The sequence below is a fragment of the Papilio xuthus genome, unplaced genomic scaffold (assembly GCF_000836235.2).
Source record: "Papilio xuthus unplaced genomic scaffold, Pxut_1.1 DF825928.1, whole genome shotgun sequence".
NCBI classification, from domain to species: domain Eukaryota; kingdom Metazoa; phylum Arthropoda; class Insecta; order Lepidoptera; family Papilionidae; genus Papilio; species Papilio xuthus.
The window spans coordinates 977,295-1,000,026 of NW_013532721.1; the positions used below are offsets into that span (position 1 = coordinate 977,295).

At 31.6% G+C, this 22,732-nt stretch overlaps 3 protein-coding genes across 3 annotated transcripts; all 3 read left to right on the forward strand.

The window, feature by feature from the left end:
• Positions 1–1,121: 1,121 nt before the first annotated feature.
• LOC106125344 (uncharacterized) lies at positions 1,122–7,618 on the forward strand. Its single transcript, XM_013322504.1, is given in 8 exon segments — positions 1,122–1,166; positions 1,521–1,759; positions 2,134–2,224; positions 2,309–2,384; positions 2,783–3,002; positions 5,483–5,680; positions 6,517–6,637; positions 7,295–7,618. Coding segments are annotated over 7 exon segments (1,107 nt in total). The 5' UTR covers positions 1,122–1,166; the 3' UTR covers positions 7,457–7,618.
• A 4,055-nt stretch (positions 7,619–11,673) lies between these two features.
• On the forward strand, positions 11,674–12,690 carry LOC106125340 (endocuticle structural glycoprotein ABD-4-like). The gene is made up of 3 exons (XM_013322501.1): positions 11,674–11,756; positions 11,827–11,953; positions 12,112–12,690. Exons 1-3 carry the CDS (start codon positions 11,689–11,691, stop codon positions 12,484–12,486), a joined length of 570 nt encoding a protein of 189 aa, XP_013177955.1. The 5' UTR covers positions 11,674–11,688; the 3' UTR covers positions 12,487–12,690.
• Positions 12,691–17,124: 4,434 nt separating this feature from the next.
• Positions 17,125–18,207, forward strand: LOC106125341 (endocuticle structural glycoprotein SgAbd-8-like). The gene is made up of 2 exons (XM_013322502.1): positions 17,125–17,225; positions 17,700–18,207. Exons 1-2 carry the CDS (start codon positions 17,214–17,216, stop codon positions 18,072–18,074), a joined length of 387 nt encoding a protein of 128 aa, XP_013177956.1. The 5' UTR covers positions 17,125–17,213; the 3' UTR covers positions 18,075–18,207.
• The last annotated feature ends 4,525 nt before the right edge of the window (positions 18,208–22,732 follow it).

The window sequence follows — 22,732 nt, forward strand, 5'->3', positions numbered from 1 at the left end:
GATGGCCATCTTCGGTGTTACTTCACGTTATGTGTATTTCGCCGTTCCTTTATTTGGGTTTTTCATAGGCAAATTCCTGGACGATCAAGAAACTCTGAGAATGACCAATTTCAGGGATAAATCTTGTCTTTATGGAGGAAATGGGAAAAGAGATACACCATCATGGCCTTAAAAATGTTAATTTTTAAATACATAAAAACTCATATTTACAAAATGCACTGTGGCATTATTAAGGTAAGCTAATTTTTATACAAGATTTTTCAGCAATGGTTTTAATACTAAATTTAATATTATTATAATAAAGAAACATAAAACTTAAGGCTAATTAAAAGAACATGTGTTGGAATTAAATGCTCATTATAATACGTAGTTTTATTTTAAGCATTCTTAACATTGCTGTTAATGAGATGTAACATAAGTAAAAAATAATGCTTAGTTGTGAATAATTAAACAATTTGAAGTAATTACAAAGCTTTATTACCAATTAGATTCATATCAGTATTGTTGATTCTTTGCTTATTAACAAATTTTAACCTTCATTTTAACCCGGAAATATAGGAATTTCAAAGATGTTTTAGTATATCATAATAATGATTTTTTTCTAAATACTTTCATAACATAAAATTATTTCTTCTTGGAATTAAAAAAAAATCTGTTATAAATAAAGTGGTTATATAAAATTTGATATTTGGTGGTGATATATATTTAATATATAAAGCTAAAAAATGATATCAATTAGTTTGTAGAACTAAATAAAAATAAATAGATTGTTTTGTTCACAAAAAGCTTATCATTGAAAAAGCTACTAAGTAAAAAAAGTATTATTGTCTTTTTTATAATTGAATTCATTGAGACATGTAAAGAGGTTCTGATGCAATGTATTTGAAGTCCAAAAAGCATCTTTCTATTTTTTAAATTGATGAATTATAAAGTGAGTAATTTTAGTTTTGAACTGGTGAGTTAAATTTAATATATCTCATAATCGTAATAATATTCAAGGTAATTGATGTTTTAAGAAGATACATTTTTTCTTAATGTTTCCACGATGGTTTAACAAAAACTTTACGTAAATCTTGCTATCTATAAATTGAGTAATCAGATCCAACACAATTAGTAGTGGAGTTAATTACAACAAGTGCGTGTTCTAAGTGTGAAGCAGAATAAAGGTGCAATTTTTAATTTTGATTTTAATGATATAAGAAAATAGTTTGAAACTGCTTACAATAATAAGTATAATTTATGTTTAAAATACTCATTACTGACATGTTTAAAAGCATACATAACGAGATATATAATTTTGGATGTTCTCTGTGGCGTTTCTGAATAACAATGGGCCTAATATTTATTTATGTTATAATACAATGGATTTATCTATTATATACAAAATATTTCATTTTCAACACTATGAAGAGTTAAAAGAATAGTATTTTCAATTATTTTCCTTTCTAAATATTTTATAAGGAATCAAAAAACGTAAATATTACTTTTTGTAATTTTTTTCATTTATTTTATCTTTTCAGATGATATTTTTACTTACATTACTTCTCTTTTATTCTCTGGCTAGTGGTCAGGTTATACCAAATAGACCTGTAACTCCAGCACCTGGAGTTGTTAATGTCTCCCCAACATCTGTGTACCCTGGATTTAATAGAAATCCTTGGCAAAATGGATACAATCCATACTACAATTCACAAGGAGTCGCAGTACCCATCGTGTCTTACACTGATAATCGTGGCATAGATGGAAGTTACTCCTACAGGTAAATACCAAATTTGACTTACATAAAATTATATAATATAATCAATTATTTTTGGTAATAACTTTAAGTGACGAATGGTGCGATTATGCTCACTATAACTGCTTGTCATATATTTTCATGTCCTCCACTCCTGTATTGAAACATATTGTTATCACTTTTTTTCAAAATAAGTGAGAGGGACGAGAATATATTTTATACATGTGTTTGAGTTCACGCTGTTGTATAGCAAGTTAATATGTAAATGTTTCGAGAGTGACTCATAGTTTTATCTTTCGCAACATTTAATAAGCGCTTACAAGTTTTTAGAAGATAGTGGTGTAATAAGGAAAGCTTTAAAAATATTTGTTTAAATAAATATTATGTAAATATTTTAGCTACGCATCAGCAGATGGTAAAGAGGTCCAGGAAAGTGGTTTTGTAAAAGATGCTCATATTGATAACGCGGGAAATCCACAGGGCACTCAGGTACATATATCGTGTTGTTTTTAATTTAAACTAAAAGTATTAAAGTTTATTTCTAATTAAAATAATATGATAATAAAATTGCAGGTTAAAGAAGGTGGCTTTGCGTACACATCGCCCGAAGGTGTACCAATAAAAGTGAACTATGTTGCCGATGAGTACGGTGAGGTTATTTACGATTATAATTTTATTGATTGACAACCGCGAAATTTGAATAATTTAAAGCTAGTTTGCCTTTCTCGAATTCGGTCACGATTTTGTACCGACCGAAGCTTAATCGATGATAATGTGATGGTCATCGTGTGTATTAAAATGAAACTTCCTGATATATTAAAAAGTTTAATCAATATTAACTTTTTGGTCTTCCTAAAATAAATCCTCACAGTCTTAAAATAATAGTAACAAAGTTTGACGTCAAAATAATCATTTTCATCACGATTAAATAGCGCTATTTAAAGCTTTACAATTATTTTTGAAACAATTAGATATAGATGATTCTTATGTGCTTAAACGTAAACTGTTTTAGTAAAGATTGTAATTAACTATGTCTTAAATTTGCAGGATTCAGACCGGCAGGAATTAAATTTCCAGCCGATGGAAGCGTAGTACCATCTCTAATTAACGGAACAAAGGATGTAAATCCGTTTTATAACAACTACAGTCCCTTCAACTATGGCAATAGGTATAACAATAATTATGGACCTTATAACAATTATAGACCTTACGATCCCAGATACCCAAACGCTCCTGGAAATTATCCCGTGTACAATCCTTACCGGCAGTTTGGATATCAGAAAAGAACAACTCAAGAAATCTCTAAAAAAGATACAGCGTAGATGTCATGTCACATTACTTATACCTTCTGCGTATATTTTTTAATTTTTTGAAAATCTTTTCGTTTAAATATGTTCACGGGTTTTTTGTACGTTTCGAATGCTATAACTTCATAAATAAAAAAAAATATTATCAATCCAGAAAAACTCTTTTATTTACTATTTTAAATAAAATAAAACATACCCCGAAAAATCAACAAATATAAACCAAAATAGTACGTATATATAACCTGTACTATTCGTGGGAGAGCTATATAATTCAGCTCGGTGACCGTAAATGGGCGGAAAATATTCAAAGGATCTGCATTTGGATGTCTTAGATATTACAATATGAAAGTCGAGTTGTTAATGAAAGTTTTTTATAGAATATGAGGGCAAACGTGTAGGCGATCACCTTATGTTAGTTTATCTGATCCCCGAACAACACCGAATGAATTAGATGGATTTAAGGGAAGATTACGCTCTTATCTTAAAGGGCCCAGAGTTGGAAATACCTTTGAGAACAGTAAGTTTAAATGCACATAACAACTAATTAGTAGAATTGCAACTTAAAAGTGTCTTGATAAACAATTGTAGGGCATACATCAATCACAAGGAATATACAACAGTTTAATGCAGATCATTATCTTTGTTATCTGAGCAATCTGTGTATGAAACGTGTTCCATGCTATAAAGCAAAACAACATTAAAGATGAATGATATATTCATGGCATTTTTTATTTATATATGCACACCTTTGTGCTTCATTTTATTTAAGAAAAATATTTTTCATGGTTCTTTAGTATTTTAAAAATTTTAGTTTTCGTGTTGAGGCTTTAGCAATGGTGTTATAGTTTAATAGCTAATTTGTCAATTACATCTAATCAGCATAAAGATTAATAAATACTTTTAAGAATTTTTTAAAACTGTTTTTTTTAAATATTGAAATATGTACATTCAAAGTAAACAAAAGACAGTTTGCTGGCAAAATTATGACATGCCAATCAGAAATAAATAACACCAAGACATCGAAACCGAGTGTATTAAAAAGTACTTAATAATAATTAAAGAGATTTTATGGGATTCGACTATAATATCTTCCCACTAACTACTTGTCTTGAGGCAAAAATCTTGAATTTTGTGTTTTCCACAGACTTTTGAACGTAACTGAAGTGTTATAATACCTCAATAAAGTACGTAAGAATGGTATAAAAGTCAACGAAAAATATTTTGGTATTATGTATGAAGCACTGATGTGGCAAGATCAATAAATTTTTCTTCAAAAAAAGCCTTGTTGAAGTGTGTCACATACGTATTCCCGAGACTGGTTTGTAGAGTTCTGTCCGTGGTGATGCCTTTATATACTACTCGAGGCTACCTTTGCAGAATTTTTATTACATAATATTTGACACGACATCTTTAAATTTTTGGATACCGAAAATATTTTCTTGGAAACTCGTTAATGATTTTATCTTTCGTTAAATTAAAATCACATTGGCAACAGGACGAACAAGATGACGTACTTTTTTGCGAATGACCTGTTCAGTAAAAATTATGTGATTCACCAATTTAAATTATCTACGAGTACTAATTGTCTTGAAGAACTAAGATGTATGTTAGTTAATAGTTAAGACTTTTTAAGTGAATCAATATCTATTTTTATTGAATAAGAATTTGCTATAAAATTCCTTACGTATAATGTTTGATTTACATTTATTCCATTGTATAAAAACTTTAATTAAATCCGATTTATTTTATAATATTGATTAATTATTAAATCTGAAAGTACTCAGCTCTTTTCGATCAAGATTTTTGCAATAAACGTCGCATCGTGTTATTGAATTTAATAATCATAGGTTCAATAATTATGCTCCATTAAAAGAAAATGCATGTTCATTATGGGTCATAAAATTTAAATTGCTTATTATTGATCGCTCTTGAAGTTGGAGTGGTATTCCTGTATCAATTAAAAGCACATTGCATTTTATTCGAAACATCACTGTGATATCTCTATAAGGGATCGAGAGCTATCCTTTGTCAAGCCGACGTAAGGAGATGCATCGGATCTGCAACAGTATGTAATTGCTCCAAAGTTTCACGTATAAATACCGGGGGTTCATCCGGACTGCATCATTCTGTCGGCTCCTCGTTTGCATTCAACTTGTTACTCCAGTGTTGACTCAACATGAAATATTTCGTAAGTATAAAGAACTTTTTTCATCTTAAAGCCCACAGTATAGCATATTTAAAGCGCTTAGCGTATTTCGCCACTTGCAACATCTAAAGATATGTATATTATAGTATCTAGTCTAGTCCTGCAATTTGTTCTATTATCAATTTCTTTAATAAAAAACTTTTAACCTTGCATAATGAGGAAGTTAAGGAACTTAATAAAAGACTTATACTACGACTATTTAAACTTTTAAGGATATGAAAGAAAATATTTTAGTAAATAATCTGTATTGAATGTTTTCCTTCACCAGGTGGCGTTGGCTGTTATTATGGTCGCTGTGTCCGCTGATGTGGGCATCATCCAGCCTTTTCCTCCGCAGCCTGTGTATCAACAACAACAACTTTACACAACAGAACCCATCCCTATAATAAGACAAGAGCATGTGCAGAATCCTGATGGATCTTACAAATGGAGGTATTAATACGGCATGTTTTTAAAAATGGGGCAAAGAGCGGCGTTAACATCGAGGTGATCATCGGCGCCAATAACATCAGTCGACTTGCAGATGCATTGCCGGTCGTCGACGGCCGGCCGGCAGTCATATTATCAAATTTCTCACTTAATAACATGATTAATCTTAATAGAGCGAAAGTTATAAACATGTTAAAAGACGAGAGATGCTGATGGTACTACATGATAATGAAGAAATTACCACTTCCCATCTGAAGGGATCGTGGTAAAGCTCTAATTTAATCGTTATCAATTAAAACGAGAAAGATTAAATTTGCAATGACCTTCTTCACAATAATCATAAGGACGTGGTTAAGTGATTTACAAGGAAATAATAAAATTGCACGATTTTATTTTTGGGCAACAGTTGTTACTATCGTCTCTTGAAAGCTTTTATGAAAGCTGTTTATTTTATACTTATTAAATTCGTCATGAAAATTGAAGAGATCTGTCTAATAATGTCCTTCTTACACAACATGGTCGCATTTTAAGCAGCTCCATTTTGTGATGTCTTTTAAACACGAGTGCAAAGGTTATGGTATCTCGTTATTGGAAACGTGAGATTCTAACCGACGTGACTTTCTCTTAGTACAGTTATGGCAATATAGATCCAACTTCATGCAATTTTAGTTCCCAAGTTTATTTAAGTTGATTGCAAGAAATCTTACATTAATCTCAAATTTTAGTTCTTACTAAATGTAAAAGTTTGGATGGATGGATAAACGGAACTAGATAAGATTTGGACATAAAGTATGGTATGGAATTAGCGCATTAGCTACTAACTCAGTTTTTTTTCTTAGCTACGAGACTGGGAATGGGATATCAGCTGAGGAGCTTGGTTACATCAAAAACCTGGGCGTGCCAGAACAGGAGGCGCAAACCGCACAGGGACAGTACCAGTACACTGCGCCCGATGGACAGGTAACGCTTTGAGTTATTAACAAATTGTACAAATGTAAACGATCTAGGAGTAACAAGATATAATGAAGACAGATTAAAAATTAGAGCGTTGGTGGCGCAGGGGTAAAGCTTGAAATCTGAAGGTCCTGGGTTCGAATCCCGCCATGTACCAATGTGTTTTTCAATTTCTGATTTACATATGTATGTACATTTATCCGACGTTCTTACAGTGAAGGAAAACATTGTGATGCAACCTGCACATATCTGAGAAGAAATTCAACGATATGTGTTAAGTCAACCGACCCGCACTGAGCTAGAGACTATGGCCTAATCACCCTTAACTTAGGATAGGCTCCGAGCCCCTCGGTGGGGACGTATAGTAAGCTGATGATGATGATGATAATGAGATTAAAAATTGATAGGGTTCAATTTCGAACCTATTCTAAATTAAGTCGAAATGGGAAAGAAAGTTGATTTTGATTTAAATCAGTAAATAATAGTTGATTAAACATAATCCTACCTGGTGACTACTGGCTTTTCCAATGGCAATAGGCAGACGGTTAATAATCTGTGGATTCAATATTTTTGAAACATAAACTCTGTGGTTTACACCATCATTGGCATATCTTTATATATTTTTTAACTGTGGCGGTAACTAAAAATGCTTTCCTATTTCAGGTCATACAACTCAAATACGTAGCAGACGAAAATGGCTTCCAACCCCAAGGAGCCCATATTCCCACTCCACCGCCGATACCTCAAGATATCCAAAAGGCTCTTGACTATCTCGCTACTTTACCCCCACAGAATTCTGACACAAGAAACTTTGGACATCAATAAACTTAATATATAAAAAAACAAACATTGAGGCTTAATTGTAAACTATTAATTATAAGTTAATTATATTCATTAATAACTTTTGTGATATTTAACACAAGATTAATGTGAAATGAACAAATATGTTATTTCTTATTATTTTAGTTGTATCGCAAACGTGTGTATTCTGTTAAAATAAAAATTTATCAGTTATAAATTTCGTGTCTGTACTTCTTTATTAAATTCACAGTGTATTTAAGGCTGTAAACAAAAAGTGTAAAGACTTTTACTTCAGTTAATTAACACAAGCTTTTTGCTATATATTTTGCTAGAATAAATGTAATTGTTACGTTTGAATAATGAATCTTCATGGTAAAAGAGTAATTACAATTAATTATTTCAATTACAAATTATAAACTTTTTTCACAAAAAATGTTATTGCCCAAAAGTTCAAAGGAGTGCTGTAAAAATTTCGAACTTAATATCGAGACTTTGACGTCCTTTCATGAACAAGAGCAGTTTCTGTTGCGTGTTTTATTGGTATTTTATTTTATATACTAGCAACTGCTCCTTCTCTTCGTTCGCGCGGAATAAAAATATCTAGTAAATGATATGTTTCCTGGGGATAGTGTAGCTTTCTAACAGTGATATAATTCAAATCGGCTCAGTAGTTTCGGGACTTATTCAATGCAAACAATCATTTCTTTCCTCTTTATAATTTAAAGACAACTTCTATGCTGGCCTTCTTTTGAATAGGTTAGGGTAAAATTGCGGTTTATCAAAGAATAAAATGCGGGCCGCATGCAAATTAAACTTAGTCAGCTAAGGCTATCTTAACTTCCTTAAACGCAATTCTATAAAATATATTCGTATACGTTTGATATATTTAAGCTAATTTTTTTGCTAATTTTAAATAAGGTGTGCAGTTTTATCAGTTAGTTGTACTAATATTCATGGATAAAGTTATTTACACCTAAAAAAAAGTGTGTAAGTACACTTCATAATTTTACCTACATCCGAAAAACGATCAACCCAAAAAGGGACGATTATAAAATAATCATATTATTTAACTAATTCGTTAATAGGATTGTGTTGTCCACGAGATCTCTATTTTAAGGAATATGTCAGGAGTATTTGAAAGAACTATGTTTATTTCCACACAAAGCATTAAGAAAGATTTGTGGTGTGATATTGATGCAGAAATGGAAAACATGTTTTTTTTTTCAAATAGCGTTTGTAAGTTCAATGACCTGGTCGTTCAGTGAGGGTATAGAAAAAGTCAAACTGCATAGGATCTGAAAGAGGATCAATAAGTTGGTAACCGCGTTTACTAGAAAAGCTTAGCAAAAAGTAGATTAAATCGTGAGATTTAGTGTAATTGGGGCTGGTGTGCACCCTGATTCCTTTAATAAAATTGAAATCGACGAGACAACTACGATATCCAGGCCGACTGGAACAATGTAATGCAAGAGCAATGCAATAAGTAGCAGCATGCAACCAAGAATTTTTCATGGATAGAAATTACATTTTTACATTCTATATTTCCAATATTTGATATTTAAAAAGCTATAATTTCTTTCCTTTTACTCAAATGTTAATTTTCATTTTTTTTAAAAATCCGATTCCAAAGTGATAAACAATCTGATAGTAACAATTATTTAGAAATTATCAAACCTTTTACAGAAACAGTGATATTATGGGCGTTGAGATGTCATCTGTCACTGAGCAGTGCGCAGTGAGTTGAGCAGATGTCTCCGGTGCTCGCAGACCAGCCGGCCCCCGCTCACTCGACCGGTCCGTTCACTTTCCCCGCGCGCCATGTCAAGGTCGTAACGACGCATCACCATAAACCACTCGTACTGACACCTTGATGCTCGCATGACGAAAACTCAAGCTTTTGACCACGAGATATTATCAAGGTTATGTTGCACTCAATATTCTGGAAGTTACTGACATTTACTAATGTAACTTAAAGGTTCCAAAGTTATACGAGTATACCTCCTTTGCCGGAAAACATGACGGGAAAGTGGACGATATGGTTACATGATGTGCTAAGTTTTTTTTTTAATTTTTGGAGAAACAGATGTAAAAAATGTATCGAATTTTGGATACTCTAAAACAATTCAAATCAACTTATTTTCGGCCACGGAGTGATAAGTTCATTATGTAGTACATCATTTCCAGACACCTTTATAACGTATATTATGCTTTAATTGCCGAAAAATCTACTCGGATTACAGTCTCAGTCATTGAAAATTGAATATATTTGAACCACTGGTATTGAAAATAATTAAGGAACAAGTTTAAGGCATATTGATTATAACACCAAAAAAACATCTAATGTGTAAACTATCAATCAATAAACTTAGCAATGAATAGTTCAGTCAATAGATTATTTTAATTGCAACGATTGCGTAATTGTGTAAATTATTGCTGTTATTGTTGCACAGAACATCAACGACAAGAGTGACAAAGAGTGTAAAATGTCAAATGACTCCACCACATTATCATACATAGACAAGTCCCAACAAATACATGTTAATGCAGCAACCAAAATTCGCCCGAAGTCATTCTATTGACTAAAACTGCCTACAATACGATTTACATAACAGATATGAGTGAAATCTTTTGTTGTCTGATCATCTATTCATAAGGATGATTATTATATTGCATAACACAGATGTCGACTGTGTATGTATGTACCATTTCATGGGTTACAGTCGCGTGAATTAAAATCTCAGTACGGGATAATTCTTTCTCAATATGATTTCTTGCAAAATTCAATGTAACTATGGGTTTTCACAACTACAACACTCACAAAAAGATATATTGTTGTCTCTTCCGTTCTTTTTTAATAAAACTAAGATATCAATACGTTTTAACGGGTGTAACGCACAGAGGAAACCCACGTCCCGCTTTTCTTGAGGATATTTAAGTCAAGGCTCTAGGTCCCTTGACTGGGATTCCTACGAAGCGTGTGGCCGATCCATGACCACTTGCGGCGTTTTATTTGCTGACCAATCGGCTGCTCTCTACTACGTGCCAGGAGTTCTTCGAAGGAAATAAAGCGAACTCGCGGCGAACTATGGACGCCCTCTGCCCCTCTACGGGGACATAGGACTTTAAGTCCATAAGGCAAGTCTTGGTCCCTTACTTTTAATTACCCTATTGGGCCTTCGTACGGGTCAGTAAAAATCATAGTGATGTAAATATATACTAACTATAATAAATTATATATGTGTCATTTTATAAGTATCTAGCAACAATTTCACCTGATAATAAGTGAAGACGAAAGATAGCATGTTGAGAATAAATCGTGACTTTAAATGTCGAGGATTTCTCTTTCAATATCCAAAAATATCACGAATCCAAAAGACAGTTCTTAAAATAAACTTTTATATAACGCCGCCTGTGCGTTTACACTTGTATGCTAATTTATGTGATAGATGATGATATTCTGTTGCTTGAAATTTTATTCGTGGAAATTTATATCTTAAAAAAATATTATTTAGAAATACAAAGATAGCAGGATATATCTGTATGAGAAAATATATTTATTTAGCATAGAAGGCTCAGCTAAAGTAAAATTATGAAATTTAATTTATAAGCTGAAGTTAACATTGTAAAGGGTAAAGATTGTGAAATTGCAGAATTGACTTTACTCATTATAATGCAAAATACCAAGAAATAACGTGATATTTTTTTATCTGAAAATATAGCCAAGAAACAATGAATTACAATTTAAGGCAGGAAAAATTGTCACCTGTATATCCTATAATTTTTATCTATTAATTTATGCTTTTTAAATTCATAATAAATGGATGATATTTTTTTATGCGCAGATTACAATGAAGTGCACGAGATGAACGCGTGCTGTAGCGGGTGGAGTCTTGGGTGTACAAAACAGGGTTGTCACATTCGTTAGCAAATAAAGTATATTTTAGTCATTAAGGCTTGAAAAAAGCTTAATGAAATTAAGAATTAAGAAGTATTTATAGCCCTAATAATAATTTCATATGTCCATATTCACTTCACATTTTTTCTATAGTGATTGCAAGTATTAACGACTTTTTTACTATTCAAATATAATTAAAAAAAAATGGTTATCTGCTAGAAATTAAAAATGTAACGAACAAATTGTTTTGCTATTTCTTTGAGTATTTCCTGGCAGTATAGTCTTCAATTAATGTGGCACGGGTGGTAACCCTAGCGTAACACCGGTGTTCGGTGCTTGCGTTAAGGTCAATACTGAACAAATGAAGAATCCGTTAGCTTTGTTGACAACGGTTACGTCGCCGCACCGAGTTGACATATACGAGTCGAGGTAATGCATTTACTATTTACTTATTTCATAGATTTCGAAGTCGCAATGAATTGCGAAATAAAAATTGCAGGGAGGTGGGCAAATCGGACCGGTATAAATACGTAATTGTAAGGATGCAGCCTTATCAGTCACTCGATACTACTTCAGCTACTTCTGTTTGTCAACCAACAACAAATCTGACAACGATGAAGTCCATTGTAAGTGTATTAAAAACAGTGATATTTACAAACCAAACAAGTGTTGGATGATCAGTGAAACTACCGTGAAAATTACAAATATTTTTATGAAAACCAACTAATAAATTGAGTGCATTAAACGGATATTTAAAACTAATTTTGTGTTTCATCCTTTCCAGGCTTTGGTTGCCCTTTTCGTCGCGGTGGCGTTTGCCGCTCCTCAAGCACCAACAGAACCGATCCCGATTCTTCGTCAGGACAGCCAGATAAACGGCGATGGTTCATACCAATACTCCTTCGAAACTGGAAACGGCATCAGTGCGGACCAGAAGGGTGATCTCAAGAAGGTCGGAGATGTCGAAGCTTTGGAGGTACAAGGCCAATTCCAGTACCCGGGTGAGGATGGCCAGAACATCCAGCTGACTTACACCGCTGATGAGAACGGATTCCAGCCCCAGGGCGCTCATCTGCCCACCGCTCCCCCAGTACCGGAGGCCATCCAGCGCGCCCTCGCACACCTCGCTACCGCCGCGCCTCAAGCCCAGGAGCAATGAGAGACTGATCAACAAACTATAATTCATATCTTTAAAATGTAGTTCAATAGAAAGTCATTGTCTATACTACTTTAAATGAGATATGATATCATATTTGTTTATGCGATAAGCATTAATTTTATGTTTTTGTAACTGTAGTACACCTTAGTACTAGATACATCGTTTTTTATTTTTGTAGTGTGAATATATTTTATTACTATTTTATACAGTGATTTATTTCTTATTGACCATTAATTTTTATTATTTCTCTTTTTCAATAATTTTAAATTGTAACAAATCATTAGTAAAATTATTATTATTATCATTTTCGTACTCGTGGTCTTGCACATGCGTTGTCATTTCATAATACACTACTGAACGCTTTTATCTGACCTAAGTATATAAAAGCGACGAAGCTACTTTTCAAAATATACTCCAAAAGACTACGAGCTACGATATGACAATTTAAAATAGCATAATTTGGCTTTATAAAAACTATAAATACCTAACCATCGTTGAGCAGTTGACAAATTGCGTGTTAAATTGAATTTAATATTCAACTCATAGTATAGGTAAATTGAGTTACGACGTACTGGTTGTTACAGTTTTGAATAATATTTAAACACCTTCAAATATCACTACCAATTATCAACTTTACCGTAGACTTCCATTGCTTTGATAGTATTAATACACATTGCCATACCTTTCGCTCATTTTGACAAAACATTAGCATTTTATAGTGTTACATCAAACTTTAATAAAGTGGTGACCGGTACCATATTATTATCTATCGACATGGGTATGCGGGTAAAGTAACGATGTTCAAGTGGTAACAATAGCAGATGCATCATTTGATAGCTCTTGCAAAAACTGGGAATGTATTTGCATACTAAAGTATAAAGAGGTCACAAAGGTCATTGTAAACGATCGTTAAATCGTGTATATTTATTAAGTTGTCTCTTTTAATAAAACAATTGACAATCTTAATAATATAAATTTCAATATTAAAAGCATTGCGTAAGTATTGGACATTCATCCACGAATTGTTCATCAAGGTTATTTATAGCTAAGTTTATTAATAACATACGTGTAATTATCGTTTATCTTTGTCGTAAATATATGAATTTGATATTTATACTTAGAATTGACTATTTTCTATAACGAATAAATTGACATTTAAGTTTGAAGGAGTATGATGGATTCATGATTTATATTTAGATCATAACAAGTGCTTGTTTTCTTTTAATAAATGAAGATATATAACCTAAATAAATTTATTATTATTATTAAAAATAAATAGGTTTAAATTAGTTACAATTACTTTCACAAAATTTTATGGTAATATTCTTTTTTGTGTCACTTGATAACAAAAATGGTGAGATTCTGTCAGCATATAGTTTAAATTATGAAATAACAATAGATTAACTTAGTTGATGGCTGAAGCATTATTATGTAGGCAATGAATGCATAGTCTTGTTACATGCCATTGTGAGGACCAATGTAAGTTGGAACACATATTCGCTTGTTGATCGACTTTCACAAAAATCATCATACAATTGGCCCAACCCATCATGTAATGGACACCATCCGAAGACTTTCGATGATATTGAATTATAATATTTATGTAAGTATTTGATAATATTTAAGTACATAAAGTTGCTTAGTATCGAACTTTTTTCGTCCACAGCCTTTGTCCGTTTTTGTTTGAAGTGATAGAAACAAAATCGATAAAGAAGTATTCTGTAATAAAATTAGGAACTTTTTTTTCTGACAACTGCACATCAAAGAGCCGCTATTTCATCAAATTTGATTCATGAATATTCAATTAAATTAAGCAAACAACGATTAGTTACGGTTATTTAAGCTCTAATAAAAGCTATTGATTACAAGAACCCGAAAAAGAAAATTAAATCAATAGTAACTTATGTAAGAAGTATAAATGTGCCTTCCAAAACATTTAAAGATACAAAGGTCAAATAATTTGTAGATTTAAAACTTACATTCTAATTTAACAACAATACAGAGACAACAAAATGTGTTAATCCAAGTGTTCCGTCATTATAAATAAACAGAAATATATTAAAACCTGGATAAGTCAGAGTTTTCGTACTTATGGAGGTCGTCCGTTGAGACCGACAATGACTCTCGCTTAAAGAGGTTTCACACGTATACAGTTTCGACTGTAATTGTATCTTATAATTGTACTATCGCGTGAACGTCAGAAGATTCTTAATTTTAACATCTGTTACCATGAATCAAAATAAACTTGAACTAATCAAAAATTAACTCCGACGATGATTATAGTTTGCTTACTGACAAATTGTTACAAGAGTTTAGACATATAAATGACCATTATTAAACGTTGAAGTTTAATTAACTTGTGTGAAGGTTAAAACCCACCGTTACGATTCTATGAATATAATTGTTATTAACTGTCGACTCTACGGAAATTTTTAAAAAGAATGAATTGAGAAGTTAAAATTATTAAAGCGTAATAAATTTAATTTCTGTAAATACCAATAAATACGACAGGTATACAGATTTTTTGGGCCCAATATTTCGGGGCTCTTTCAGATTGCTAAGCTAACTATTGAACGATTGATTTAATAAAGTATTTTGTCTTTTACCCTAAGATATAAGCAGTCATTTTAGTAATCATTTCCACTCATAAATTACTTTACTTATTAATTGCAGTATAGAATATATACCAGTAATTTCTTTGTACACAAAAGATCTAAAATTAGAAGTCTTTATTAATAGTTGATTTCTAGCACATTGGACAACAAACATTGCTTTTATTGCATATGACAGTCCCAGGGCCGGCTGCACATAAAAAACTTAGTGATTATTGTACTCAATCGTCAAGGTTATATTTGTTATCATAAAACATGTGTATTTTTGCGTATTAATTTTGTAATCGTGTTTAAAAGCCACTTTCTACAGCCTTCACCGTTCAATTAGCGCCGTGAAATTTCATTAGATGAGCATGTGTGTTTCGTTATTGCAAATGTGTTTACACGGTCAACTTGATTACATGCACAAATGTTAACCTTTTCTTTGTTATTTTGGATGAACTTTGACTATAATGGATATTTTATACAGAACATCTGTGTTCTGTATAAGAATTTCCAAAATAGAGTTTCCTCTCTCTTTCAAACGAATCTGCGGCAACGACTATTGTTCTATAATAACTATGTGAAATTAGTCTTACTTGAAATTCTCTTAGATTAGTAATCAGCTAAAGATTTACCATTCGCAAAACTTCGAAATCTTCTAAGCTTAACATCGATCAGCGATATTAAAATCTGCATTGTATATGTTGCACAATAATTAAGTACAAAAATATATGCGTCATAATAAACATGCTTTTTCCTTATACATGTAACATATGTTAGTGTTTCAAATAATTTTCAGAATGACCTAACCCACTACAAGATGACTTACTCAAATTTAGGTAACACACTGTAGCGACACAGTTGACTTATATTATACAGGGTTGTATAATTATTTATAAATTAGGTTGGGGAAAAATAAATCCATTTATTAGACAGGTGGCATTATTGATTGATATCTCGTAAAGTATAGTTATAAAGATGACATTTTATACAAAAAAATCTTTAGATGTTCTTTACGGGGTGATAAAAATTGACGTCGTCAAAGAAAATTTGCTTCATTTTACAATATTTTTTTGTTTACTTTCGTACATAACGTTCATAACAAATTTTCAATCTTAGTCAAAACATATTAAAATCACAGAATTATATTTGATTTTAATCAAAACATTTATTTTATACATAACATTTTATAACAAAAAGAAAATTTCCTTGTAAATGATTATGACAAATAATCGACATCTAAATCTCAAATAGCTTTGTGCAAAATATCGTGAGGATATTTTATCAATTTGATAGTCACATAAATTTGATAAAATGAGCTAATACAAGGTCTTCAAAGCTTTGCGAAAATTTACTCATATAAGTATATAATTTTTCAATTATTTTCTTACGTGGCTATCATTTTATAGGTAATGTATCATAATTTAATTACAGTTAAGTAAATTAAATCTTTAATAACAATAAGATTTTAAATACTTAGGTTAACTATAGTTATATTCTAAATGCAAATTTTCCTATTAATTTAAACTTAAGCAAAAAAACAATCAACAATAATTCAATAAATTCTTGGCGCCGCATCATACGACGCATTTTAGTGCATTCATTTTTTTTGCTTCATAAACTAGAAAGAATCGAAAAAGCTTAAGTTCAATTTTAATGTAGAGAAAAGTTCGATTATCTACTATTTAGATTGTAAATTAGGCGAAAGGATTTTGTTTGACATGTGCCAATATTACAGTTTGTTATAATTGTTTTAAAATTATTACAATTCTCAATAAACACCGTTTATATAATAATATTTGGTATATCTCTTTATGAAAATTAATTTATCTGTTGTGAAAAAAATGTAATTGATCTCTAAAAAATTAAAAAGGATATTACATAATAAGAAACACTGTTAATTTTTTCGTTGACTTGTATTTGAGATAGGCTTGTAATAAAAAATAAATATTAAATATGATATAACATTAAATATAATCGTGCACATATATAAGTCGTATGTATTTTATCTCATCATATGGTGCAATACCACCCAGTGGTGGTAGAGGCTCAGTAACCCACCCGTATATATACACCGATATGCCTCTAAGACCAACATTGTCTAGTGCCTCCACCGACATTCTATAACCAACCATGAAAACCATCGTAAGTGTTTGTGCTTGTGTTTAGTGACTTATGTAAATATTTGACAAGATTGCATACAAGTGGATTTGTGATTACAAAAAAAGCTTTGCCCTTTAATTTTTACGTACAACTAACGAAACAAAGTTTACGTAATTCTTTTATATGGATAATCAATAAAATTGTGCTTCATCATCTCTTGATGTTAAGTGGTGATGTGTATGAAAGACGCAATGCATATGACAAGCATTGATCATGTCAATCTTCCCCTAGAGACGTGTACATCGTAATCATAAAGCAATACTGACGCCAATTTTGAACTGGTTTAAGAGCCCGTGTCTGTGCTGATTGCAAGACATAGAAAAATAACAATTTTTTGGCAATCCTTGCACCTAAAAATAGAAATATCTTTCTCGTAAAATAAAATAGGCATAAAGAAAGATTTTATGAGAAGGTTATTTTGTATTATAAATGTTAATGTAGGATATTTATTTTCAGATCGCTTTGTCCCTTTTGGCTGTCGCCCTCGCCGCTCCCCAGGCACCCACGGAACCGATCCCCATCGTCCGCCAAGACAGTCAAATCAACCCCGATGGCTCTTACCAATATTCCTATGAAACTGGAAATGGTATTTCAGCCGATGAGAAGGGAGCTTTGAAGAACATCGGTGCCGAAGAGCCCGCTTTGGAAGTACAAGGTCAATTCCAGTACCCAAGCGAAGACGGTGGTAACATCCAGTTGACCTACATTGCCAACGAGAATGGATTCCAGCCCCAGGGTGCTCATCTTCCAACACCCCACCCCATCCCCCAGGATATCCAGCGAGCACTCGACTTCCTGGCAACCGCTTCTCCACAACCTGACAGTCAATAAATTTAAGAGGTTGTATTCTGATTTAGCGGTGTTCACTATGTGAACTTGAGTTAAGTCGAATTTTTGTACTTTTTTATCTATTATTTTCATATTGTGTTACTAGGATACAGTTAAATATAAATGTAAATACTTTACCGAAATTTTGACTTTTTTTACTCTTTTCCTTTTGGTGTTTTAGCGAAAATATTTTACATTTAATTTCTTAATATCTTTTCATGTAGAAATGAATGCGATTTTTTAAACTGAATAAGCTAAACTTAATACAAATGTAAATATTTATGACCATTGCTCTAATTGCTAATTAATTTTTTTTTCATTAAATTATAATTTTTAAACGCTCCATCTATTGATCAAAATTGGATACGTTAAGCAACTGGTGACTAAGTATTACGAACAAGTTTTAAAATTAAATGCTTATTTTATCAGGTTTATTTAATTCTAAGGCAGATGGTGTTGTAAATAATATGTTTTACCTGAAAAAATAATAGGGTAAAAGTAGTCTATTTTTAACGCGTAAAATATATTTTTACTATTAATTATAGTAAATAAGTAAGAAGTGTGGACTAAGAAGTGAACGAAGTTATTGAATTATGTCACATCGTGACATAACTTAGTTCACTTGTTTGTTTGCAAACTAATCCTTTACCACGCGTGTTAAGTGACATAGTAATCTAAACACGACACGCAATAGTTAACGGATAGTTTCCACTAACGAAACATTTGTACAAAACATTATCCCTTTCGTTGTTTTATTTATTCTTGAAATTTCGATTTTTCTTTATCTGTGCTGCGTTTTCAAAGGCCATTAAATTATGTTTTTGAGTTTTCTAAATAGTAAATTCAATATTTGCCGATACAATGACATAATGTAGCTATACATATCTGTGTTGGGCCACTTTTTTGGCAATATTTTTTTATTTATTCATTTATGTTATATTTATATCGTCTTTTCTATATTATTTTACAATACGTACAATATGGCATCACCGTTATCACATAACAAAAAAACTAAGACGTAATGGTTTAAGAGGAATTCAAGAATCTATATGCGATTTATAAATAGGGTTCCCACACGATTTTTGTTCCCTAGTATTTAATAATACGGAATAACGTGACTAAAATTATTTTTCACAATATTTTTGACAAAATGTCTATCAATACTTATGATATTAATTTTAAGTGAAATTAGTCAAAAATAGGGCATAACATGAAAGGAAAAAAAAGAGCCGTATATGCAAAAAACGTTGCGTAGTAGGGACAGAATTTATCAATAGAAATGTAAACAACAATTGTATGTCGTCAAAGAAAAGTATTATTAAATATCATCGAAGAGAGTGTTAATTTTTTAATTAAAATTAAAATGAATTTAAGAAACTTAATAGTTGACAACCCTATTTATGGCCGCAGATGGTATTCTGACTGACCCGTCTGACCTATTAGTGGTGGTGGTAATAATAGACGCTGACATTTAGAATAACGAAACCTGTTCCAAAGACCTTTAGCTGTGACCATCTTTTATTTAATATACATCACGTATGATTTTTTTTTCTTAGCGCTACTTTTTATTATTTCCGCAAAAGGTAGGAGATGCAATCATCAGTATAGTCTAACTTGCTTGCTCGCAGGTTGTGTGTTTAGAAATTTTAACAAAAAGCAAAATAATTGAATATCGTCATGAATTAAATGACAATAATATAAATAAAATATGTTGTTTCTTTTTAACTTAAATGCCATAAAATAGCTGTTTCCGTGTCTTCAACACAGGTTTGTCTTTCAGGTCAAATGTTTTGTTGTGAATAAACTCATGTCAATGTCGGTGGCTCAGTAGTCAAGCACTTGACTTGCAATCTGCAGGTCCTGGGTTCGAATCCCGCCATGTACCAATGTGTTTTTTCGATTTCCGATTTACATATGTAAAACATCGTGATGCAACCTGCACATATCTGAGAAGAAATTCAAAAGATATGTGTGAAATCAACCAACCCGCACTTGGCCAGCGTGGTTGACTATGGCCTAATCACCCTTAACTTAGGGTAGGCTCCGAGTCCCTCAGTGGAGACGTATAATGAGCTGATGATGTATAGAGCGATTGAAGTTATAGAAACAATTTTTTTGTATTATATTTATAATACAAAAAAATTATACTATGAAATTATGCGAAAGTTGACTAGTCAATTTTATCAGAGATATGTTGTTTTGTAGAAAAATCTGGATATTTAATTGATATCATACTTTTAAAAAATCCGATATTGTGAGGAGTCAACAAGTACATCTCATACTTGTTTAAAATACGAATATAGTTAATGTTGGGTCAGTAACCGTTTTCTGAACTGTCTGAATAAATCGCTGTGATCTGTGCCGCCTTTTGCTGTAAAGACTATTTAAGCTCAAGGAAAACGTTTATATTTTTAAACATTACAAATATATTTGACATTTTTAATTAATGTTAAATATGTCACAAGTTTTTAATGGGCTTTATTAAAATATAAATGAATAGGATACAAACATGTTTTAAGGCTAAATGTTATACAACATTTTTTAATGTTCATATTAAATCGCATCTTAATTTCGAAGAAATTAGAAAATTTCTCTCGGTTTTGTGGGCGTATTTAAAAGAAGCGTCTGGATCTTTCGACGATAACATATAGCCTATCAAAACCAAAAAAGAATTTGGCATATTAGAATTAGGCTAATTATTTTAGATTCGTTAGTTAAAATATCAAGGACTAGCGCAAAAAATTAAGAAAAACGCGAACGGAAAGAATCCTATGTCACTACAGCGTTCGTAGTGACATGGTATTCTCTTGATGTTGGGAAGCATACCCACTAAACCCCTCTATTCCTCCTATGCATGGTGGCGAGTCAGGTCTGCCCTTTCGTCCGCGACATCGCCAGATTTGTTTGGCCTAAAGGGTAACGTATATCCAATCAAAGTGTTATCGTTATAAACCAAGTCTTGGTATGCATCGAGGTCCAACATACATTCATTGCTTTTTATAACAAAGAAGAAGATATGAATTTCCAAGAGAAACTATCTCAAATATCACGGGTCACTTCATGCAACATACCTTACACATATTAGCCCGGTGAAAGAAAGTTAAAAAAATGACATTAAAATCTGTATTTAAAATCAAGAGACACTTGTGTTCATACGATAAGACACTCCGCTGTAAAATTGATCTACATTTATTTTTAACTAATTGTCGCTCACGATTCCGTCTGCGCGGTATTAAAAAAAAACCTAAGTAGTCTATGTTTTCCTTCAGACTATGTTAATACATCCCTTATATCCCAAACTTCACAGAGTTCCGTTTAACCGTTCTGGAGATATCTTCTAACAGACATCCATACATTCAAACTGTCGGATTTATAATATTCGTAAGATATGCAAAGTATATCCGCTTCTGGTATTTGGTAAAGAAGAGCACACACGCATCATCGACCTTGAAGTGACATCATTCTTATAAAATGGAAATTATTATGGATCTGTAACTCATTTAACCTGTTTTATAGGAAATATTAAATGTAACATCAATGACATTATTTTATCAAACGAAGTGATTTACATTCTTAAATAAGGATAAAAAAAAATGCAGAATGCCTTTTATTAAGTGTATTATAATCATGAGGTTTAATAAAATTTAAAGGTTACATTCATGTACTATGCACATTTGTGATTCGTTTCTTTCAACAAAATGCAATCGATCGTTTAATGATAATATTAATTAAAAAAAATCAGTCTTAGTTGTTGATAAGATTAAATAAATTAGAAAATGAGTCAGTGAAATTATATTTAAATTTATAGGAATTTTTACGTTTTTAAGTTTAAAAAGGCAGAAAGTTTCTTAAAATTATTTAAAAAAAAAGAAGAAGTAAATATTGTGAATGTATATAAAATATTTCATGATATTGTATTAGTAAATAACATATGCATATAGAAAATAAGTATAAAAATAGGCAATAGTTGATGGGTCATAAAATTATTAATACAAAATTTCTCATAGACTTTATTCAACAACATGATCCCAAAAAAACTAAAATATACAGTATAAGAGACCGAGTAACTTCAGGTTTCCAGTTCTTTTAAATCAAACCTTATAGAAGAAGGTTCAGTGCTTTCAAAATAATTGGCCCAACTTCTTTTCTTTATAGAAATCACAAATATTTTAGTTTTTATCTTCGTTTATATCGTATTTATACTCGTAGTTATTTTAGAAAGTGTTTTTTCTGATTTCGAGAGGATTGCCAATAGTTGTACCTGAATTATAGTAATAGACTCACGGTTACATTTTCCTACAAATTTAATAATAAGACGAGTTACGGCAAGACTTTCCGCGCTTGGAAGAAGAAGAAGTCGTTTTTAAATGGTTAATCAAAGTGTTGACCGTTGTTAAGCTGTTTAATATTCTGCTTCTCAAGCGACGGATGGAGTGACAGCGATTCAATACCCAACTTACTCTTTCCATCATCCCTTTTTTTTCTCTGACTTGAATGCTGATGACCAAGATCAATTTTGACGCGTGTGAAACGTCATCATGTTCATTAAAAAGTTTACGGAATTTATTGGATCTTGATCAGTTTCTGAATATATTTTTATTTATCCTTGAATAATATTTATTTTATTAATTTGTGTGGGTGTTCAAATATGCAACACGCGT